Source organism: Diabrotica virgifera, chromosome 2 (assembly GCF_917563875.1).
Source record: "Diabrotica virgifera virgifera chromosome 2, PGI_DIABVI_V3a".
Taxonomy (NCBI): domain Eukaryota; kingdom Metazoa; phylum Arthropoda; class Insecta; order Coleoptera; family Chrysomelidae; genus Diabrotica; species Diabrotica virgifera.
The window spans coordinates 198,606,519-198,632,478 of record NC_065444.1 but is presented as its reverse complement, the minus strand read 5'-3'; the positions used below and the strand labels follow the sequence as shown (position 1 = coordinate 198,632,478).

The 25,960-nt window shown below is 31.8% G+C and overlaps 1 protein-coding gene across 1 annotated transcript in view; it reads right to left on the bottom strand.

Annotated features, from left to right (window-relative positions):
* LOC114328116 (dnaJ homolog subfamily C member 16) overlaps positions 1–24,998 on the bottom strand; it is a 99,163-nt gene extending 74,165 nt beyond the window's left edge. The window contains exons 1-3 of the mRNA XM_050644137.1: positions 24,374–24,998; positions 13,015–13,275; positions 7,993–8,273 (exon numbers count right to left, since the gene is read on the bottom strand). Of these exons, the coding sequence (XP_050500094.1) occupies positions 7,993–8,273; positions 13,015–13,275; positions 24,374–24,537 (706 nt within the window). The 5' untranslated portion in view covers positions 24,538–24,998. The remainder of the gene's footprint in view (positions 1–7,992; positions 8,274–13,014; positions 13,276–24,373) is intronic.
* Between the last annotated feature and the right edge of the window lie 962 nt (positions 24,999–25,960).

Genomic DNA, 25,960 nt, shown 5'->3' with positions numbered 1-25,960 from the left:
GATTTTGTATATGGATTCATCATTATAGATGAGACTTGGGTCTATCACAATGATCCTGAAACAAAACACGAGGCTAAAGAGTGGTGTGAACCTGGTTCTTCGGTCTGAAATGAGTTCGTGCCCAGAAATCGACTAAGAAGGTGTTAGCATCAGTTTTTGGGACGCGAAGTGAATTCTATTTGTGGATTACTTGCAAACTGGTAAAATAATAAATTCTGTATATTATTGTAACCTTTTAGACCAGCTGAAGAACCATGGCTAAAATCCATGAATTAAAGTTCGAATTGTTGGATTGAGGATCCACTGTATTCATCAGATTTGGCCCCTAGCGACCTCCATCTATTTCAGTATCTAAGAAAATTCATGCGGCAAAAGCGTTTTTCATCAGATGATGACGTAATAATAGCTGTTGAAGCGTATTTTGCAACCCTTACAGTTTCTCACTTCAGGGATGGAATTTATAAATTGGAATCTTATTGGAACAAGTGTATTAGTGTTCAGGGAGACTATACTGAATAATAAAGTATGTTTCAAATCATAAAATTGTGTTTTTCTTATCGAACCGCAAAACTTATTGAACAGCCTAGTATGTAAGTAGAGTAAGCTCTAGTTTCTAAAATTTAAACAGATCACTGATAGACCAGGGCGGATCTGTGAATAAAGGTCTATTTTTGGATATGCGAGGTGGCATTCGGATTTTTGCAGATAAAGTTAGGTAACAACTTCAACAATAATAATTGACTTATGCTCCTTCTCAAATATGCCCGGAACATTAATAAAAAAATTAAAGTATTTAAAAATTTCGAAAAACATCGATTTTTTTCTATTTTCTTTGCTTATAACTTTAAAACGATTCATTTTGGAACAAAGTCGTAGGGAAATAAAATAAAGATAATTGAATTTTGTATGATAAACGACTGGTTAAAAATGTCTTAAATTATTACCCTTTCTGCAAAATAGCAATAAATACAAAATAAGGGGGCAAAATAAGCCTGTTTTTATTCAATGTTTTTCAACCACTTTGGTTGCACTTAGAACTTTAGTAATTCGCTTAGACAATTCTTACAACATACTTAAATCGTTCACCAAATTTCATTAAAATCGACCTGATAGATTTTGCAAAATAATTTTGCAATCTAAATGTTTTTTTTTAAGTTCAAATTTTTTAAAACCTTTCTGAAGAAAAAGTAGACCATTTAGAAGTTTGCTAATTTTTTTACATATAAAGCAGTTCTCTACCTATCTAATACACTTTACAGAATTAAAATCGGATTATTTAAGCGGCCTCAGCACTGTTTTAAAGTTATAAACAATCTTTTGGCTTATAAACAAATACAGTGAGAACGTTTTGAGTTGGCATAAATTCATTTTCTCGAGAATAGGCTTTTACGAGATAATAAAGGCCATTATCCTCACGTCCACTTTTATAAACAACCTGAAAATTGTATCGACGAACAGACCACATATGGTCTGTGAACTGGTAGTGCTTTTAGTCCACAGACCATATGTGGTCTGTGGACAGTGAACCTGTTAACATAATTATTTATACAGGGTTTGAATTAAAATTTTTTTTTTGAATAAATTAGTTCCAATATTTAGATTACGTCATCACACCCAGATAGATGACGTCACTAGTATGATATTTATGCCAAAAAATTATAATTTAAAAATAAAAATCGATCTGTTCCGGGATTTATCTCCAGAGTCTCCCATTCTCAAGAAAATGAATGTATTCCAACTCAAACCTCCTCACTGTATTTATTTATAAGCCAAAATATTGTTTATAACTTTAAAACAGTGCTGAGGCCGCTTAAATAATTCGATTTTAATTCTGTAAAGTGTATTAGATAGGTAGAGAACCTCTTTATATGTAAAAAAAATTAGCAAACTTCTAAATGGTCTACTTTTTGTTCAGAAAGTTTTTAAAAAATTTGAAATTTTTTAATAGTTATTTATGATATAAGTGTTAAAAGTACACGTTTAAGGCACGCATGTGAAAGTTTAAAGCACATGAATGCCTTAAAAATGTACTTTTTAACACGCATATCATACAATATTTTTTCTACAAACGTAATTACAGAACAATATCTACAAAAACTTTTACTTGAACTTGACTGACATTCCATTTTTATATTTTTTTGACATTAGATCAAAATTGCCTATACAGTCAATACGAACTGCAGTGCCTTAAAAATATTTTTTTGCACGATTGATCATTTTTGACTGTTTACCGTGACAGATTTTACGTCAGTAGGTGACATTTACTAGCAACTCGACGGTAAGTAATCCAACTCGACGGTAAGTACTCCAACTCGACGGTAAGTAATTCACTTACCGTCGAGTTAAAAAATCTCTTAATTTTAATTTACTTTTTGAAAGAATAAAGAAAACTAACGAATTATTTATTAATATTGAAACTTATGGTACAATTTGTTAAATTATTTAATGAAATCCCACTTGTTTGGGCTGTGGTTTCACTTCTAAGAGAAACTCCTGCAGAATCGCATATATTAGTAGTATCCAACATTTTTTCTCTTCAAATACGCGATCAAAGTTGAAAACTTGGAAATATCAATGCCATCATAAAGAAAAACGGTGGATTTAATAATTGAATATTCTGCCCAGAGGCTTTCAGCAGCTTTCAACTGCATATGTCTTTGAACGAAATATGCGAATAGAGTCTTTTCTTCGATTCTTAAATTCTTGCCTTCGCATCATTTTTTAAAACTTTGGTAGGTATTTTGATAACCGATTTTGGATTTTTCGGGAATAATTGCGGAACACCCTTCTTCCCAAGCCCGTTCAATTTCTTCAAATTCACTTTCGCTCATATTTTAATTTATAATAATCAAAATTGTACTTAAAATTATTGACAACTAAATAAAAACTCAATTCTCCATTGTTGTTATGCACCCTAGTTACTACCTAACAACCAAAGTATCTATCTTGATAAAATGAATGAAACTAGTCAATATGACGAAAATGTTAAATTTTATAATTTATAATGGTATCAATCGTGCAAAAAACGTTATAAGCATGTCGAACGTTAAGGGTAACCGATCTCAGACAATAATTGGAGTCGTCGCTCCGCTCCTCCTCCAAACAATTGTCTTCGATCGGTATAAAACCCTTACCGTTCTCCATACTTAATACAGGGTGTAACGAAAATACAGGTCATAAATTTAATTACATATTATTGGACCAAAAATAGTTCGATTGAACCTAACTTACCTTAGTACAAATGTGCACAAAAAAAAGTTACAGCCCTTTGAAGTTACAAAATGAAAATCGATTTTTTCCAATATATCGAAAAGTATTATATATTTTTTATTGAAAATAGACATGTGGCATTCTTATGGCAGCAGTATCTTAAGGCTATGGGTACATAATTCGCAAATATTTTACGTGTATCCCTACTTTATCTGTCTTTACACGGCAAATTACGTGTAGTAAAATTCACACTGGTATGGATATGTAAACATTACTAGAATGTCATTCTACTTGAAAATGTCATCATTAATTTAAAGAGATGGCTTTTGAATGTTCTTGGATAACTGTTATTTTTATAATTGCAAATTATTAATTCAGTTAATAAATGTGATAATTTTTTCACTAACTATGTATTCAGTGATTGTAATAATTTATTTGTACAACAAAAACTAATACTCAATCAAGAAAAGAGGAAAAGTGTTAAAGTGATTTTTTAATAATATATTGTTATGGAACGCTTACAATTTTGAACATCTTTAACAACAAAATACTTGGATCACAGAATATATTATCCTGATGTATTCTCTGCTTGGATCTTCCACAAATAATACACAATAAATAACTTTTTATTAAGTTCTCGTCTTAAATCAATTATATACACTATATATCAATAATATTTAATCAATATTTCAAAATATTCCCGATGCAATGTCAAATATTTAAAATTGTCACTGATTGTCAGTGTCTGACTGACAATATATGCTGACAATATTATATTCGGCTGAGTGCGTTGTAAGACAAAGATAGATTTGGAAAATATTACCACGGCATTGTGTTCATTTTTTTCAAATTCTAAAAAAACCAATAAATATTTTTGAAAAATTTAAACGCAGAATGAAGGACTAAATTATTACCGAGGGCCGAAAGTCCCTTAGAATAAATAAAAAGTTTATTTTGAATGAGATATTTGAAATTAAAAATCACACTAAATTTTCTTTTAGTTTTTCACCCCTGTAACTTATTAAAATAAACATTATAGAAGTTCTCAGGGACTTTCGGCCCTCGCTAACAACGTAATCTTTCATTCTGCGTTTAAATTTTTCAAAAATACTTATTAGTTTTCTCAGGATTCGAAAAAAATGAATCCCCATTTGAATAGCATTGCAGCCGAAAATACGTACCGATCCTCTTAAGAAAAAATTATAGTGAAATTTACACACCCCATAAAAAATGTATGGGGGTTTTTTTCCTTTAAACCCCCCCAAACTTTTGTCTACGTTCCAATTTAATTTTTATTGTACTACCATTAGTTAAACACAATGTTTTAAAAACTTTTTTGCCTCTTAGTACTTTTTCGAAAAGTCAGTTTTTATCAAGATATTTTGAATATTTTTCAAATCCACCACATTATTTGTATATGGTTAAGTACGATTATGGAGACTTGGTAATAATATGAAAATTTATTTATGATTTATATTTTTAGGTATATTTTGAACCATATTTAAAAAGAAGCCACACCTCGATAAAAGGTGCCTTCTCGAAAAAATACAAAGAATCAAAAAAGTTTTAAAAATACCGTGTTTAACTAATGGTATCGCAGTAATACTTTAATTGGAACGTACACAACCATTTGGGGGGTTTAAAGGAACAAAACCCCCATAAAATCTTTATGTAAACATATTAAAAAAGAAGCCGCAACTCGATAAAAACTGCCTTATCGAAAAAATACTAAGAGCCAAAAAAGTTTTAAAAATATTGAATTTAACTAATGGTACCACAAGAATAATTTAATTGAAATGTACACAAGAGTTAGGGGGGGTTTAAGGGAACAAAACCCCCATAAAATTTTTATGGGTGCACAAATTTCACTATAATTTTTCTTTAAAATATTCCTGCCATAAGAATGCCACATGTCCATTTCCAATAAAAAATCTCCAATAGTTTTCGATATATTCGAAAAAATCAATTTTCATTTTGTAACTTCAAAGGGCTGTAACTTTTTTTATGAGCATATTTGTACTAAGGTAAGTTAGGTTCAATCGAACTATTTTTGGTCCCAGAATATGTGATTTCATTTATGACCTGTATTTTTGTTACACCCTGTATACAAGACGCGCGTTCCAAGTGACATGAAAACCGTCCTTCGTACTGCCCTCGTCATGCGCATTACAAAAAATGCGTTCCAAGCGAACATGAACGATGATTCGTATCGTACACTGTGTTGTTCCAAGCGATCCATGTACTGTTTCGAAATCGGTAACTGAACGGCCCTTTTGATACATGCCTTCAAGCAGAAACTATTTGTACTGACTTGCGCAGTTGGATTGTTTTCATTTTTACTGGTCACTGCTATGAGATCAGCTGATGATTCAATAATAGAATAATCCACGATATTAGTACCTGTGAATCTTGATTTTCGTTTAAATAATTATTAATTCTTTTTTTCAAATTAATCTTAAAAATATGGATAATTTTTTTTACATAGAAGACAGCGATTTTATGTCAGATATCGATTCTGAGGAAGATTTTGAAGTTAAAGTGATGTTTACTAAACATGTTAGAAATGATAATTTCTAACCATCTGGCAAACTACTAGTGGTACTGTGATGGTACTGTTGGTACTCGTACTGAAAATGGCTCAGGCGCAACTCGAACTTGAAATGATACACAAATACGTTCCAAGAGGGTTACGTACCGGTAATCGGTTCGGGATCGAAAGAAAACCGTTCAAGTTCGATTCTGCGCATTAAAACAGTCCAATCGATTTCGTGACGGTTCAAGGGATCGTACAAATGTGTCGTCTTGGAACGAACCTTATAAAGCACTAGTGCCTTCAAGTAGCATTTTTAACGATCGTATGGAGTGCTAAAAATTGCATTTTTAACACGGTTGTAGAAAAAAAATTTAGATTTAGATTTAGAGAAAAAATTATTATGCAAAATATATTAGGTCGATTTTAATGAAATTTGGTGGACGGTTTAAGTATGCTGTAAGAATTTTCTAAGTCAGTTATGAAGGTTCTAAGTGCAACCAAAGTGGTTTAAAAACATTGAATAAAAACAGTCTTTTTTGCCCCGTTATTTTCTATTTATTGCCATTTCACAGAAAGGGTAATAATTTAAGACATTTTAAAGCAGTCGTTTAATATACAAAATTCAATTATCTTTATTTTCTTTCCCTACGACTTTGTTCCAAAATGAATCGTTTTAAAGTTATGAGCAATGAAAGTAGAAAAAAATCGATATTTTTCGAAATTTTTAAATACACTCCTGGCCAAAAAAACCTGGACACCTTAAAAATAGGTCATTTTTGATGTCACGTATCTCCTAAACCTGTGGTCCGATTTTAGTGATTTTTTTAATATGTTATAGCCTTATTCTTTAACAATATCGCTGTGATAATATTGTTGCTAGACAGGTAAATTGTCATTGTATACCGGGTGTATCAATTAAACTGTGTTTTTTTCTCAAAGTTCGCCACACCCTGTAGAATATTCTAGCATTTATAAAATACTAAAATTAAAACCAGCTATAGCCTCATGTTTTATTAACATTCTGTTTTTTGATTCATTCTCCTATGTTGTATAATAAAAAAGTTAGGTACTTTAACAACTAGCCATGTTTTTCATCAATACAGGGAGATTTTAAATAAGTATAACAAACTTTAAGGGGTAATTTGAATGAAAAAATAATGACAGTTTGCTTTATAAACGTATGTTCGCAAATGCTTCGTTTCCAAGATACGGGATGTTGAATTGTTTGTTATAAATTGATGATTTATTTATTGCTCTAAAACCGGTTGAGGTATGCAAATGAAATTTGGTAGGTTTTAAGAGAAAGTTATTGCGCATTTTTGACGTACAATTAAAAATTGTATATTCACCATTGGCGTGCATACGGGTCATACTACCGGGTCTTGTTACTCGTATGCACGCCAATGGTGAATATAAAATTTTTAATTGTACGTCAAAAATGCGCAATAACTTTCTCTTAAAACCTACCAAATTTCATTTGCATACCTCAACCGGTTTTAGAGCAATACATAAACCGTCAGTTTGTAAGAAAAATTTCAACACCCTGTATCTCAGAAACAAAGCATTTGCGAACATACGTTTATAAAGCAAACTGTCACTATTTTTTCATGCAAATTACCCCTTAAAGTTTGTTATACTTATTTTAAATCTTCCTGCATTGATGAAAACATGGCTAGTTGTTAAAGTACCTAACTTTTTTATTATCCAACATAAGAGAATGAATCAAACAAACAAAATGTTAAGAAAACATGAGGCTATAGTTGGGTTTTAATTTTAGTATTTTATAATTGCTAGAATATTCTACAGGGTGTGGCGAACTTTGAGAAAAAAACACAGTTTGATTGATACACCCGGTATACAATGACAATTTACCGGTCTAGCAACAATATTATCACAGCGATATTGTTAAAGAATAAGGCTATAATATATTAAAAAAATCACTAAAATCGGACAACAGGTTTAGAAGATACGTGACATCAAAAATGACCTATTTTCAAGGTGTCCCGGTTTTTTTGGCCAGGAGTGTATTTAAATTGTTTATTAATGTTCCGGGCATATTTGAAAAGAAGCATAAGTCAATTATAATTATTGAAGTTGTCACCTAACTTTATCTGCAAAAATCCGAATGCCACCTCTCACATCCACCTCAAAACAGATCCGTCCTGGTCTATGAGAGAATTTTTAAACGTGCTACTGAGAGAATCCCTAATAATGTAGATTACTATTTGCAAACAATATATTTCACTTACCTATTATCCTTTGAATGCTAGTGATAGTTTCCTTATAAACAAATATATCTCCATCTAACAACAAAACTAAACAAGGTAATGTGTGAATACTTAATCGTCTGCCCAAATTCTTTTCTCTCCCAGAATGGACAGTGACGAAATTTATTCCTAGCGGCTCTAAATAATCTACTAATTTTCGACAATACGGGGCAGTTTGAATGCACTGAAAACACCAATCGGTGTAGAAAAATATCAGGTGAGGTATCGTGCTGCTTTTTGGAACAATTATTTTATCATATTGCCTAGAACAAACGGTTATATTAAGCAAGGGAATATAAATGAGTGTTATACAGTGATGAGTGCGCTAATAACCGGCAAAATAACGTAATAGACGGAAACCATATTAAGTTGTGAGATAAAAAGAGATGAAATTATTAGAGGTGGGAAATTTAGCGATAGAAACATATGAATTTACATTATTTTGATTGTTTATCAGCTTTAGAAGTATTGGACGAGTGTGGCAACTACCACTATGACAGTGACAGTTTTAATTGACATACTCCTCTGATACGTCTAAAGGTGGGAAACAATCAATATAATGTAAATTTATAGGTTTCTATCGCTAAATTTCCCACCTCTACTCGTCTCATCTCTTTTTATCTCACCTAATATGTAAAACGTAATATGTTTTCCATCTTTTGAGCTATTTTGCCGGTTATTAGCGCGCTCATTACTGTATAGTTATATCCATGTAATTTAAAAAATTAAATTAAATACGTAAATACAATTAGTTAAAAATTAATCAAAAATTTTGTTGAAGCAAATACAACAAATAGAAATCTAAAGTACAAAAGCACTATAGATATCTTCCTCCGAAAAGCAAACATTCTGGCAACAACTTAAAATATGAGCCTACTAAAATTTGCGTGGCAAACGGACCGATAAATGATAGACAATGGGGGAATCTACAATTGCATTCCATAACCCTAATAAAATTGGCTAAATCAAATCAAAAGAAAGAGAATTATAGAAAGACAAACATTTTTATTGTTTATAAAAATATTACTTTATTACACTCAACGAAAAAGGTACGTATTATCAATAAAAATGTTAATTCAGACAACAAACGCAATACTTAAAATTTGTCCAATTCTTGGTTTTATTGGAACAACAAAGCGATGTTCATCAATTCATTATGTTCGTCAGTTGAGCCAATGTATTACGTGTATTGAATGGATGAACATTCATTATGTATACCATAATATCAGTTTATTGGTATTGCGAACTCTGTTCACTGAGTCAACGAACACTATTTATTGATATTACGAACTCTGTTCACTGAGCCAACGAACACTACTTATTGAAACAACAACGTCGTTAATTGACCGACGAAGACGATTCGTTGTGTCAATAACAGTGTTATTTCTCCTAAGGTATTTCGTTTATTTCTACAATTATTTCCGTTTATTGTTACAATTAATTCCGTTCATTCCCACAATAAATACGGTTTTTCTTACAAGCAATTCTATTCATTCTTACAATCACTTTCGTTCATTCCGTATGAACGTATTTTATATCAATAATTATTGAATGCATTAGCCCGATGTATGATTTTAATTGATTAATAATAATTTTTTAAATCCCCTTTTTTGTCCTTAACCTAATGGACTTTACACTGTGTAATTTCTCATATGATTTCACTTATACAGTGCACTGGAATATAGAACATATTGATTTCTCCCGTTCCAGTCGGAAGGCATGGGGACTGATCCGCAAACTGGGCGAAGCAAGCAGAGCACAACACTTAAACAAATCAACAATTGAGCCAAATAAGATAGCCAATAGAATAATTGAGAACTCTCGAGCTCCATCTGAGAAAACTCATACATCGATGGTAAAAAAAGCTCTTAAACAACTTAAAGCAAATACCCCCGCATCATCAGAATACTCACGTGCCTTCTCATTGGATGAAATAAACGAAGCGCTTAACCAAACCAAAACGGGAAAAGCAGCTGGTTTCGATGGAGTATATCCTGAGTTTATAGTCCACACTGGTACAAAAACAAGACAATGGCTCAAAGAATTCTTTAGCGACATTGTGACTACAGCTATGCTACCCCCAGAATTCAAAAGAACAAAAATTATCGCAATCCAGAAGCCTGGCAAAGACAACAAGCTGCCTGAAAGTTACCGGCCTATCGCCTTACTCAGTTGCTGTTATAAATTACTAGAACGACTCTTATATAATAGAATATGTAACACCATTGAGGACGCTGTACCAATTGAGCAAGCTGGATTTAGAAAAGGACGAAGCTGTTGTGACCAAGTGCTGTCCTTAACTACATTCATCGAAGCTGGCTTTGAAAGACGTGAAAAATCTGCCATAACATTTATAGACCTTACGGCTGCCTATGACACTGTGTGGAGAGAGGGTCTTATTTATAAGTTGATGAAAATCTACCCTGTCTCAAAACTTGCCAGCTGATAAACAATCTACTAACTAACAGACTGTTTCAGGTATATATAAATGATGCACGAAGTAGCGTTAGAAAACTTAACAACGGCTTACCTCAAGGCTCAGTGCTAGCTCCTTTATTATTTAACCTTTATACGGCGGATATACCTGAAACAAAATCGAGAAAATTCGCTTATGCAGACGACCTGGCCATTGGCTTCCAAGATAATAGTAAGGAAGCTGGAGAACGAGCTCTAAACGAGGACCTAACTACACTTAGTAACTACTTTAAGAACTGGCGCTTACGTCCTAACACAAGCAAAACTGAAACCTGTCTCTTTCACCTGTCGAATCAACTTGCGGGCGATACCCTCAATGTAACTCTGAATGATGCAGCTATCAAACATAACAACAACCCCAAATATCTAGGCATCACACTTGATAGAACACTCACCTTCAAAAGCCATCTTACAAACGCAGCCGGTAAACTGAGAACAAGAAACAATATAATAACAAAACTTGCTGGAACAACTTGGGGTGCTTCTGCAGATACTCTTCGGACCTCTGCTCTAGCTTTGGTTTTTTCAGTGGCAGAATATTGTGCACCAGTATGGTTAAATAGTGCACATACAAACAAAATCGATGTCCAACTTAATCAAACCATGAGAATAATCACTGGAACAATAAAATCAACCCCAGTGAGATGGCTGCCTACTTTGAGCAATATTGCTCCACCAGATCTAGGCCGTACAGCAGCATTAGTGAGAGAGTATCAGAAAATTGTAGCCAACATACAATTACCAATCCATCAAGACATACCAGACATCTCAAAAGAGCACCAGCGACTGAGGTCTAGAAATCCTCCAATCAGAACTGCCCGAACAATTGGTGATTCCTATGATATACAAAGGCAATGGTCCACAAGATGGATGCCAACAATAGCAGCAGACTATATTCAGATATCCATCCCAACCCAGGGTTTCATCGGATCGGGTCTGCCCCGGCCCACCTGGGCGAGGCTTAATCGCATACGTACCGGACATGGTAAATGTGCTGATTCTCTGTTCAAATGGGGTCGTGCAGAAAGTCCACAGTGTGATTGTGGATCGCCTAGACAGACCATAAGTCATTGTGTTTCAGATTGCCTAAATCGTGCCTACCGTGGAAACCTCCAGGACTTTGTGGAATGCTCCCCAGATGCAATTGAATGGCTATGTAAATTGGACATTAATATTTAGATTCATTCATTATGTTTTGGTGTTTGAATAATATATATTATATTTGTGTATTTATCGTACTGAAAAAGTCCATACGCTAAATAAAAAGTGCACTGGAATAAGTGTTACACTCCCCCCACACCCTTATTAACTTATTTATTTTTAGCACGTAAGCAAAACGCTCGGACAGGTCGATTTTTAAAATAATCAAAGTATATTATAACATCAATGTTTCGAACTTTACACGATCCCTCTTCAGGTGACAGGCGTAACTTTGATTTTTTTAAATGGGAAAGTACGTCATGTGACAGCTCATTTAAAAGCGTTTGAAATAGTGATTCCAAAAATGTATAACACTTTAATCCTTTTTGAGAGCGCAGGTGCAAAATTTCGATAGAATTCTTTTTAAACGCATTAATTTTTTTGGAATCCTGAGAAAAGTAATAAGTATTTTTGAAAAATTTAAACGCAGAATAAAAGATTACATTATTACCGAGGGCAGAAAGTCCCTTAGAATAAACAAAAAGTTTCTTTTGAATGGTATATTTGAAATTAAATATACTAAATTTTCTCTTTTTCACCCCTGTGACTTATTAAAATAATCATTATAGAAGTTCTCAGTGACTTCAGAGCCTCGATAATACTGTAAGTAATATTTTATTCTGCGTTTAAATTTTCAAAATATTTCACGATAAGAGACACACGAAAACTTCCTTCTACTACGGACTACACTTGGAAACGAAATATCCGGCACTTCGGTAGAGGTAACAGCATTGTTTAACAAATAATTCTTTTTAAAACACAGAAGCTAGGGGTATCACGATAAGGAAAAGCCGTTACATTTCAAATGGTCAAGCAAAACATTTATTGTCTCAACAACTACGATTATTGTCACAATGAACGCATTAATTGTGGACATTAAACGCAGTAGTCGATTGATTAATGCATTTGTTGTCTCAACAATCAGTTTACATCTTTACAATAATCATATATTACTCTATATTAACAACATTTGTACATTGTTTTAATAAAATCTGTACGTTGTCACGATAAACCAAGGTAATTGCTTGTCATGTACGAAATCAAGAAAGTGAGTTGCTGCCACAATTAACATTATTTATTAAATATACGAAACTAAGTTATTGGCTAAATAAATTGAGTGTTATTGATTAATGTACTCTAGTTATTTTCACAATTATTATTCAATCATTGTGACAATAACCAAATACATTCGTCAATGTCCAAAAGTTCGTTGAAACAACAAATTAAATTGTTGTTAGAACGAAATATTATTCAATAATCACTGTTAATCAATATTACGAACTAAATTTTTTTGAGTGTACATAATGACAATAAATAAGATAAGCTTACCTTGTTGTTATGGACAACTTGTGGAAAAATGTTATATCATTCTCCTGGAAATTGAAATGGGCCCCATGTTGGGCAAAAATATCCTCAAAGGGATGATTTGTGTGCAAAGGCGCATAGTCTGGCCTTCTATAGAAGTCATCCTCAGTAATCCCATGTATATCATATCTTTTTCTCCTGTCAGGATCACATAATAGCTCATAAGCTTGTTTTATTTCTACAAATCTTTCCTCGGCATTGGGATGGTTTGACTTATCAGGATGCCTTCAAATATTTAAAGTAATTTTAATTGTAATATAAATATGTAGGTCACCAAAGTTATGAACAGATTCATAAGCATAATAATACTTAAAACTTTCTAAAAAATAGTTCACAGAAGAACATATAAAAGATAAGTGGTACAGAGGCGGTACTGTAGACTAGTGTGAAGCTTCATTACTATGTTCTCTGTATTTTTAAACTTCAAATGTTTTTAAAATTGAATAAAGTAATTTTATTAGGTATTTAATGTATTATTTTCTTTTTTTTTTTCGTTTTTTTACAATCATAGGTTTACAAAATGTATTTATTTTAACAATATTTTGTACATTCGATAGTACATAAAACCGCTGTTAGTTAATATCCTTGTTATAGATTTTAATAAAATTGAAAAAGTTGATATGTATAACTTACTCCCCTCATCACATAAATTGTCTCTTTTAACTATTTCGTACCGCTGCTTTCATGGTGATCGCCTCAGAACTTTACTATAGAGAAAAATTAATACAACGCCAGTATAGAAGCTTCATTTCAAAAGAATGCACTTTTACTGAACCAAGTTCTGTACCAATTTAGTGAAAATTGATTGATATGGTATTAGTAAATTAATGGCTTATGTACAGACGAATCAATAAGTCAAATATGTATTACTTTATTACACTTTCAAGGATCTGTAGCAGTTCCCTACCTAAAATTAAATCTTAGTACGAGAAGTCAACAAGTATAGTAGGAATACCCAGCACATCATCATCAAAAGTTTCTATAGATGTAAGATTAGATGTGAAAGGAAAAAATGTGAAGAGACAATGTCAAGGAGAAAATTGTACAGTCAAACCACCAATTCTTCTTCTTTGTGTACCGTGCTTGTTTTCAAGCATTGGCTATCGTTGTATTAACAAGCTGATGACATGTTTCTCGGTCGGCAGCTATATGAAACAATTCCTTGATTGTTCGACCTGTCCATTGTCTAATGTTACGCAGCCAGGACAATTGTTTTCTTCCAACTCAAACCACCAATATAATATTGTGCAAAATGTACTTTAATATTGTGTAAAAATTGTTTTATACAGTATCATACAAACTAAACTTGTTTTTATTTTTTATTAGATGTAAATAAATTTTAAATTTTAGTTCTCAGACCTGTTTTGAACTCATTCATACTATGAATATGTTCTCCTCAACAGTTAAGACATTTTGACATACTATATCTGCGCTTTTAACTATCATGTGTATAAGAAAAATTTTGAAATTTGAAAAAAAAATAGTTTGAGCGTGAATGGGTTAAACAAATAACCTTTAAAGTCTTTACTTGGGTATTGTGGACATGTGGACCTTTTTGTTTTTCCTTCTTGTCAGTTTTAAGCATATTCACTCCGTGAGTGACCATGGTGGGGATACATGAAACGATGTCAGCGTGAGTAGTTGGCAAACATTTTGGCGATTCTATACAGGGTGTCCAGAAACTCTACCGACAAACGAAGACAGAAGATTCTGCAGATTATTCTAAGAAAATTTAACTCTATTCACTTAGTCCGAAAATGCTTCCTAAGGGAGCTAGAGCTCTTTGAAGATGGCGTCTTGTAATGAGTTTTTCTTAAATACCTCCAGAACGCTTCTATTTAGAAAAACAAAAATTGGTACGCGTATTTATCTTCCAGAGATAAATCTATTCCATCCATTGCAAATTTTTAGTACCGATCATAGGCGTCCGTTTTGGGCAAGGCAACGGTTATTTTATCGCATAACTATTTTGTCTTTAATTTTTAAGCATTTTTGACACTGTATTATTAAATTGTGAGGTATTCTAGTGCTAAAAGGTACTCTTGTTTTGAGCCAGTAGGACACACCGTTTTCTAGAAAAATAGATTTGAAAATTTTTCGTTCTTTGAATTTAAAAAAAAAATTTTCAAAAAAACCTATTTAGAAAGACGAAAACTGGTACATTTATTAATATTCCAGAGATGAATCAATTTCATTAATTGCGAATTTCTAGTACCGGTCATAGGCGTCCGTTTTGGGTAGGTCAACAGTTATTTTATAGCGTAACTTTTTGTTCTTAATTTTTAAGCATTTTTGACACTGGATTATTAAATTATGAGGTATTCGAGTACTAAAAGTTACTCTGGCTTTAAGTTAGTAAAATACATCGTCTTCTTTTTGAAAATTTTTTTCAATTTTTTTCAAATTCCAAAAGCGAAAAACTTTCTAATCGATTTTTCTAGAAAACGGTGTGTCCTACCGACTTAAAGCAAGAGTACCTTTTAGTACTAGAATACCTCACAATTTAATAATCCAGTGTCAAAAAGACTTAAAAGTTAAAGACAAAAAAGTTATGCGATAAAATAACCGTTGCCCTACCCAAAACGGACGCCTATGACCGGTACTAGAAATTCACAATGGATGGAATCGATTCATTTCTGGAAAGTAAATATGCATACCAATTTTCGTTTTTCTAAATGGAAGCGTTCTGGAGTTATTTAAGAAAAACTAATTACATGACGCCATCTTCAAAGAGCTCTAGCTCCCTTATGAAGCATTTTCGGACTAGGTGAATAGCAGGGGCGTGCGGTGAAATTTGAACCCAGGGAAGCAATTTATAAAAGATTGTAAAAACTCACTTATAATGTAATTTAACTCTCCTACCATTTTTCGCAAACTGATCTATAACTTCAGTGTACAAACGTGGATATTGTGACATTTTTTTAACCAAATTATTGTCAATTGCTAAAACGGAAAAATTAGAGAGTCGATCTGGTTCTGTCCAGTTTCGCAAGTAAGTCTTTAGTTGTTTTAGAGTTGAAAAACCACGTTCTACAGAGGCGCTAGTAGTTGGAATGGTCAGTACTAACTCGCATAATTTCACTACCTTCGAATATGATTTGTCCAAAGAATAAGTTGGTTTTAAAAACATTAGTAACTCACTGGCATTATTTTTCCATTCAATTTGTTGGAATATTTGATCTAAAATCTGATAGTATAGTCGGAGGTAGCACGATTAAACATCTCCAACATTAGCAGTACGTATGTGTTTCCATTTAGAGTCAAAACTTGCCATCATATTCCAGTATTTTTCAAATTCATCTCTCTTTTTGTTAATAAGATCTTTAAATTTGCTAATTTTTTTACACAGAAACTAAACTCGTTTATCTTGCTTTGCAATACATTAAATAAATTATCCGATAATGGACATATTTCAGAAAAAAGCTAGATTACAAAATCAAAATTAAAATCATTTTTTAAACTATCCAAAAATCCTCTCGAGCTATTTATTATGCTTTCTGTATCCCAGTTTCACCATTCTCCAAAACAATAATATTTATATACTTATATAAATATTATCTCCAAAACAATAATATTTATATACTTACATAAATACGTATATAAATAATATTTATATACTTATATAAATATTTATATAAATAATTCAATAAAATCAATCTTCATAATTCCACAAAATCAGTCGACGAACCCACCATCGTCAAGTGCTAGAAATCCCATTTAAATTCACAAAATATCTTCATGTATGCAATAGACAGAATTGCTTATATAGGATAGATATGCCCGAAATTTAACCTCGCTACTCAGCGTGTAACCCCGGTGCTTTTTACATAGGCTGGGGAGAAGCAAATTTGAAATCAGATTATTATGCCGACATAACTCCGAGTACCACCGCAAAAAGACGATCATGAGTCCGCCGGTCCACGTATTACAAGGAAAGCTAGAAGCAGCATGCAGCGCTGCTTACGAGTATTTCATCCCTTTGTTATTTACTGCATTACTGTATGACAATAATAGAGTAAAATACGTTTGTCTTTTCTGGTTGCTTGCTGCTCCTACTATATAATTATTTTGTCGTATGCAACCTTAAATCCTGCTTATGTATTTGTACATTTGCTTAATAATCTCAGTTACAAAGTTGGTACGGTATTACCTACTATGGAAACATAAGGAAGCAATGCTTCCCTTGCTTCCATGGACCGCACGCCCCTGGTGAATAGGGTTAAATTATCTAAAAAATCTCCTGTCTTCGTTTGTCGGTAGAGTTTATGGACACCCTGTATAATGTTAGTATCATTGTTTGTATAATAAATGTTATCAAAGATGGTAAAAAATGTTGGTAAAAAATATCAGACAAAACAAACATTTTTTCAGTTTGACTGATTTTTACCAAAAAATGAACAATACTGTATACAAATGTACTTAATTTAGATGTGCTGTGCATATGTATTTCATGTTTTTGCAATTATAATGGAGTTTATCTGTAAGTACACTGTGTTTTATTACTTTTTACCATATTCTCCGGCTAACCCGGATTTTCGATAACCCGGATCGGCCGCGGTCCCAATTAATACGACTTATCCAGGTTCCGCTGTACTTTATAGCCAAAATAGTAAGTGTAGTTTTTATACAGTGTGTCTGCGTAACTTGGAACCATATGGGAAACTTTTTTATTATCAATTTTACGAAAAAAAGTTATTTTTCATAAAGTGCTCTGCGTGGTCTAAAACCTAAGATTCAATCATCAGATATCAAATTTTATCAACAGTATATGAGGTATGTCAAAAAATATTAATTTCGCTGAAGAGGAAAGTACTTTTATATTTCACAATATCGAAAATTGTTACTAGAAAAAGTTGTTTGGAATTAAAAAAACTTTTATAATATGCAATTACATTCTTCTAATTGAAAAAAAATATATTTTGAAATTTTTTTCCAAGTTACGGATACCCAACATCATTTTTATTACGATAACTCTGTTATTGTTAATTTTACGAAAAAAAGTTATTCTTTATAAAAAGGTCTGCATAGTCGACTACGCAGACCTTTATACACGATGCAGTTATAAGATATTAAATTTTATGAATTTTATACGTGTTGTGTCAAAAAATATGAATTTCGCCCAAGAGTAAACAACCTTTATTTTTCAATTAGAAGGATGTAATTGCATATTGAAACATAGTTTTAAATTGCGAATAACTTTTTATAATAACAATTTTCAATATTGTGAAAAATAAAGGTACTTGAGTCTTGAGCGAAATTCATATTTTTTGACATACCTAGTATAAGATTGATAAAATTTGATATCTTATAATTGCATCTTAGTTGTTAGACTATGTAGACCTTTTTATAAAGATAACTTTTTTTCATAGAATTACTAATAACTGACTTATCATAATAAAAATAATGTATGGTATCAGTAATTTGAAAAAAAAATTTTAAAAAATTATTTTTTTAACTAGAAGAACGTAATTGCATATTATTATTATAACATAATTTCTAATTTCAAATAACTTTTCTTAATAACAATTTTCTATATTGTGAAATATAAAGGAACTTTCCTCTTGAGCAAAATTCATATTTTTTGACATACCTCGTACACTGTTGATAAAATTTGATATCTGATGATTGAATGTTATGTTTTAGACTAGACCATGCAGAGCACTTTATAAAGAATAACTTTTTTCCTAAAATTGATCATAAAAAAGTTTAACATATGGTTCCATCTAATGTACTTACCGTTGCATGTCATCCGCGTCATAGCCCGAGCCGTCACATGATACCAACAAGAAATATTTAGGCGGTAGGTGTGTTCTTTTTTAGAATCACTTTACCGAGTATACTGGCGTTACAGCCACTAGGCATATTTTATTATATACGCGTAGAAATAATATTTAAAGATTTCTATTAATATTAACTTAAAGAAATACACAATAATATGTTTCATTTAATTTATACAGGGTGTCCCGAAAAGATTGGTCATAAATTATACCACAGATTCTGGGGTCAAAAATAGATTGATTGAACCCCACTTACCTATATACAATAGTTCACACAAAAAAAGTTACAGCCCTTTGAAGTTACAACATGAAAATCGATTTTTTTTTTTCATATATCGAAAACTCTTAGAGATTTTTTATTGAAAATGGAAACGTGGCATTCTAATGGCAGCAACATCTTAAAAAAAAATTGAAGTAAAATTTGTGCACCCCATAAAAATTTTATGGGGGTTTTGTTCCCTTCAACCCCCCAAACTTATGTGTACGTTCCAATTAAATTATTATTGTAGCACCATTAGTTAAACACAATGTTTTTAAAACTTTTTTGCCTCTTACTACTTTTGCGATAAGCCAGTGTTTATTGAGATATTTTCAATATTTGTCGAATCCACCACATATTTGTATATGGTTAAGTACGATTATTATGTTATACCTGTTAATAATCTGAAAAGGACATCGCACACATCTTATGGAAAATATAATGTCACTCAAATTCAATAAAATTTATACCAATAGATTCGTTTTAAATTAACGATCAAATTTTATCATTGCGCCAACTCTCTATTTTCAAAAATAAGAGCAGAAATTGATATAAATAAATCTGAAATCAAATGGGTAGGTACATAAGTTAGAGAGAGAAAAAATATTTTAAAATACCCAGATTTTCGGTACTCCATAAATCAGCGGATTAGTTTCACTAATCCGCTTAGGGCCAGCGGGATTTAAGCTGTTATGAATAGCACTCAGAGCAATAATGATTGTAAACTAACATTTTATGGACTCCAAAAATGTGATTTCGATAAACTTTAATTGCAATTTGCTCCGTAATTAATCATAATTAAGAGTTGGCGCAATGATAAGAATTGATCGTTATATTAAAACGAATCTAATCGTATAAATTTTATTGAATTTGAGTGACATTATATTTTCCATAAGATGTGTGCGATGTCCTTTATTTATAATTTACATTTTTAGGTATATTTTGAAAAAAAGCCGCATCTCGATAAAAGGTGACTTATCAAAAAAAGACTAAGAGGCAAAAAAGTTTTAAAAACACTGTGTTTACCTAATGTTACCACAATAATAGTTTAATTGGAACGTACACAAACATTTGGGGGTTTAAAGGAACAAAATCCCCATACATTTTTTATGTAAATATATTAAAAAAGAAGCCGCATCTCGATAAAAACTGGCTTATCGAAAAAATACTAAGAGGCAAAAAAGTTTTAAAAACGTTGTGTTTAACTAATGGTACCACAATAATAAATTAATTGGAACGTACACAAAAGTTTGGGGGGTTTAAGGGAACAAAACCCCCATAAAATTTTTATGTGTTGGACACACTATAATTTTTTTAAGATATTCCTGCCATAGGAATGATACATCTCCATTTTCAATAAAAAATCTCTAATAGTTTTCGATATATTGAAAAAAATCAATTTTCATTTTGTAACTTCAAAGGACTATAACTTTTTTTATGAGCACATTTGTACTAAGGTAAGTTAGGTTCAATCGAACTATTTTTGACCCCAGAATGTGTGGTATAATTTATGACCAATCTTTTCGGGGCACCCTGTATAAATGGATTGTAAAGCGTTTTTATGAAGCACATTTGTTCGGAATACACTGTAACTATAATCGAACGAAGGTGATATTTTGGCATAAATTGGTAACATTTATTTGACAGTTGCGGTGATGACACTTCATATTTGTTTATATTCTTTACTATAAGTATTTGTTTCATTATATTTACTGTCTTTATTATGTACTTTAACGTAAGATTATAACTTAATTCTTGTTTTCTATTTCTAAAGTTTTTATTTATTTACATTGAATATTAATTTGTTTTGCTGTATTCGCGGTGTGCAAGTACTTGGAAGGGAAACGAGAAACGACCGTGCGCGAGTCGCGGAGAAATATTGCAACTATCTTAAATAATTCATATTGTCAATTGAAATTGTCAAATTGACGTTTATTTCATACCTTCTGTCATTGACGCAGAAAAATTATATATTGCTCCACAATATTGATATTTTTTTTTTTTTATTACATATTTTCATTTACAATCTGCTTCATCGAAGCTATAAGCAAATAGTTTGAATGTTAAATACATGAGGGAGAAGCTGCCCTGTGGCAACCCTCCTATTATAATTTTTTACATTTGATCACAATATGTATATATTTAATTTATTAAATCTGTTGGCCATAGTTTCTTCAGTCGTCTTGCGAATTCGGGAGGAGTGTTCAGCAGTCTTGCTTCATCATTTGGATGACTTCTCAGTCCATCAAGGTAGCTCTTTGTGATCCTTGGAATTTCTTCCTCTACCAAGGGTGTAGCTGAGTCCTCGTGTAGGGTTTTATTGCTTACATACCAGGGTGCGTTGAATATCATCCTCAATATTTTTGATTGGACTCTTTGTATTATCTTGATATTTGATGGCTTTGAGCATCCCCAGAGTTGAACACCATAGGTCCAAATTGGTTTTATCATAGTTTTATACAGGAGCAGTTTATTTTCAATATTGAGTTTTGATTTTCGACCAATAAGCCAGCTCATTTGTCGTATTTTGATGTTGATCTGGACAATATTGATATGATATGCAATTATTATATAAAGGTAAATTTAATTAATTGTATTTTGCTTGCAGTACTGCATTTTAATAACTAATTTTATTTACTACATACAATTGTTTACGTTTGCTAAACATAACCTGCATCTTATTTTTTCTTCTTATTATTTTTTTTGGACTATGGCCTTGACAATTATCCAGCAACCAGGACTAATATAATTGGCCAATATAATTAAAAGTGCGAATAAAAGTGCAGAGCGTAGAAATAGAGGTCGCTTTGCCGAACTTGCACGGTCCCAATAATCCACTTCCGCAAAAATTGTGTGATGCATTTGATTTAAAATGAATTCAAGAATTTTTTGTAATTGGGCAAAAAATGTCAACTTAGATATCTAACGTAAATAATGACGTGCAACGGTAAGTAAAGTAGACGGACTGTAAGTAATAATTACATATAAATTAGAGAACAGATTTAAACTAGGAAGAGTTAACTCAAACGACAGATTCACACCCAATAATGTCATAAACATCACCATATTCATCTTCTTTTTTGGTTGACCATATCGGCCCTCGATGATAATCCAGTAATCAGTATTGGACAACTTATAAGACTAATAACAATAATATGTCGCTAAAGAGTTCTAAACACAACAGTTTTCTTATGTAAATCTGAGAATTAAATGAATAACTCAGAAAGCACAAAAAATCGCCCATATAACTTAATTAACCTATGAATGTTAAATGTCAATGGTGTCAAAATTTCATAAATGTAAATAGTGTCAAAATTTCATAATTCCACGGAGTAAACTTGCCTGCGGTTGGACCAATTACAAACAAGCATTATAGCAAAATACTCTGAAATACTCTTCAGCACTACTGAAATGGGGTTGAAAAGATAAATTGTGATGAATTTTTTAGAAACCCAATTCTTAATACAGTGAAACTTGGATAATTCGAATCTCAGGATAACGTTAAAAAATTCTAATTATCTACGAAAACAAGGATTACCTACAAAAACATCTGCAAATGATAAATATTAGTAGTTGATCAGCAAAAAAACAGTAGTTGATCATTTTTATCGCTTGGAGATGTTTTTGTTCCTAATCTTGCCTGAGTTTTGTCAACCTAAAAAATTTGGTTAACAAAATTCGGCCAAAAATACCAATTAAAACATTTGCAAGCTATAAAAAAGACCGACTTTATTTTTTTCCAGAGATCTGAAATTTTTAGCTGCTTTTTAGAATTTAGCTTCTCAGTAATGACAAAAGATTCTAAGATATTCAGAAAAGATAGCAGAAAAGTTCGAATTATCCAAAATATAATTCGAATTATTCACGACTTTTTACCATTACTTATATAGGAAATGCTAGGGACCAGAATAAAAATTCGAATTAAAGAAGATTTCGAATTATGGAAGTTCGAATTAAGCAGGTTCCACTGTACTACATCCATTTTATACATAAATTGGAAAAATATTGTTAAAAATTAATTATGAATAATTTGCAACTTCACAGTATTTATCATATTTATGTATGTCTAAGTTCAAATTGTGGTTACCAAAAATGTCAACTGACGACGTTAGGTGTAGCATCAGTCATGCACGAAGCGAATAGCAATATTAAAAAAATTAAATAAGTATGAATAAATAACACATTTATCCACCGAAAAAGATGATATTTCCCAATTGCATATAAATCTTACATAGAAAATAATTATTAATCTGTCAAAGGGTGGTGCCTTGCCCTTATAATAATAATTATAGGTACATAATGGTTAATTTTCCGGAAAGAACATTCTCTGTTTAGTTCAGTAATAAAGATTATAAAAGCAAATTAATAGCTTTACTTATATTTTTTGTACAAGTTCAAATAAAAAAAACATGTATAATTTCAAATGCTTAAAATATGCTTAGTATTAATTATGATAGTATGTAAAAAGGTAGCATAAAATGTGTGCCAGCACAAGTTTAAATCACCTTTAATAATAAATATTTACAAGCTAAGAAGTAACTTACCAGCGGCGGCTCGTGGGTCAATCTTCAGGGGGGTCATTTTGGTTTGAAAACTTCAAACTGTTGATTTTTTAAAGTATTTAAAAGATCTTTTAGCATTTATATTTTAGATAAAAAATACAGACTTAGATAGAACTCAATACTATTTACCCTAGTTTTCCGAAAATTAAATTTGTCTTTTTTTAGAGTAAATCTTTTAAAAAATATAGGAAAAATGGTATGAACAGGTTATTGACTGATATATAGATAGGAATATTTATAGTATAATAAATTGTAAATTTATTAAAACGAAACTTACTTTAAATATTTTTATATTTTAAGTCAATTCTTCTATCCTTTAGTTCTGCAAAATAGTCTATGACCTTCTCATTGAACAAGCAGACGGTAACTAACTAAACGTGAGGCCGTCGACTCTACTACAGGTATACGACGGAAAGGTCACTCCCACTCTCGCCCACGAAATTGCTATCTGCCGTCTCTTTTCTATTTTACATGCATTTGTCCATAAGCCATAAGAACTGTATGTAGACAATTTAAAATACGGCCCAGCCACGGGCTTGTGTATAGCGCGAGGCGCGACGTTATTATATCTATTATATTTGTTTTGCCAATGCAGACTGCTGAGAGTATTTCAGAGTGAAGTTTTAGATAAAAGATATTTTTAATAAAATTGGTATTTTTATGAGATTATTTTAGGGGGGTCATTGACCAATTGACCCTAAGGAGGAGCCGCGCTTGTAACTTACCATTCTTTAACAAGCTGTTTGTAGGCCTTTCTTATATCCAGCTGAGAGGCTGATCTTGACACCCCTAATATTTGGTAAGGGTTACCTAATTCGCAACAAACACCCCACAAGGCCAAAAGCACGAGACAGCTTTGATAAATCCAAGTGTGGGGCCCCCATTTCATTTTCACTTTGTCAACAAATACATCTACTCACCCTAAAAATCTAAAACTATTTCTAAAAACCATCGGGATTTCGCCGAGATAATATATTGATTTATCACAAGAAAATGTGTGTCAACTGTCAGAAGGTATTTTTAACCCAGCTCCTGCCAACCCTTTGACAAATACAAGGATTTTCCGGGATTATTCAAATTTTCCGCATTATTGGAAGTGATGTCTTTCTACTTTTTGTATATATCAAAAAAACGTGCTTGGAATAGGTCATTAATGAATCAGGGAGAGTATCAAACAGTGTTATTTATATAAAAATGAAATGAACATTAAAATAGAATCGAAATTTTCCGAGCCAGCGAGATTTTCCGAGTCTCGCCAAGGCTAAAGAAAAACTGTTCACTAAAAAAGAAGTAGAATAGTCTTTACTTCGTGTTATTCTGTTACTATACAATAAATAATACTTTAGCAGTCAATATTATTTGTTGTTTAACAATAAAATTATGATTGTAAACAATAAAAGATAAATAAACAACTAGAAAAGTTAGGTTAGAAAAATACCACAAAAGAAAATGGGTATATTTGTTTGTCTATCTCTTGGCGCTTTATTTAAACTGTACAAAAATCGTGCAGTTAGCAAAAATATAACAAATGAAGGAAGTTTGCTTTATACAAAGAAGAATAGTTAACTATTTATTAAAATATTTTTTTACATAAAGAAGTAGAACACATGCATGGGCGCCCATATAAAAATTTTTAGGGGGGACAGACGTGAATATAGTTTAAAGTTTAAAGCACCCGAAAAGCCAGGGCGACCACGGCCCCACATGGGTATGGGCGCCTATGGATACATATAAATAAATATTCTGGAAGATCAAGCCAAATCACACAACACTTTTTTCTATGGATCAAGCTATTAGGTACTGCTGTTGATTCGTGAGAGATTTGGTTTAATAGTCCTAATATATTCCAAGAGCAAGAGGCCATATGTAATGTATTTACTCTGTGGACATATTGTGAAATATGATTAAGTCTTCAAGACCAAATAATTAAAGATCTTCAATATGAATTATTTCACAATCAATAAGACGCAAAAACACAGTTTTTGGTTTTCTTCTTGAAATTTTTTGGTATTGGTCATATTTGCTCCATTATTTTGTTTTAAAATCAATTACACATTTTATCGATGTTACCTATATTATTTAATAACTAATTATTACAACTTTAATAAAACTATTAACAGAGGTCCCGTAAACGATCAGATTTGCTTGATAAATTTGACAAACTTCACTTCACGTTCTCATAAAAAACACACAACACTTCAGACCATCAAACACATCGGCACACTATCAAATAATTTGACAAACACGTGAAATTTGATAAATAATTTGATCGTTTACAAGGCCCTTTGGAATTTTTATTATTTTAGGTACCT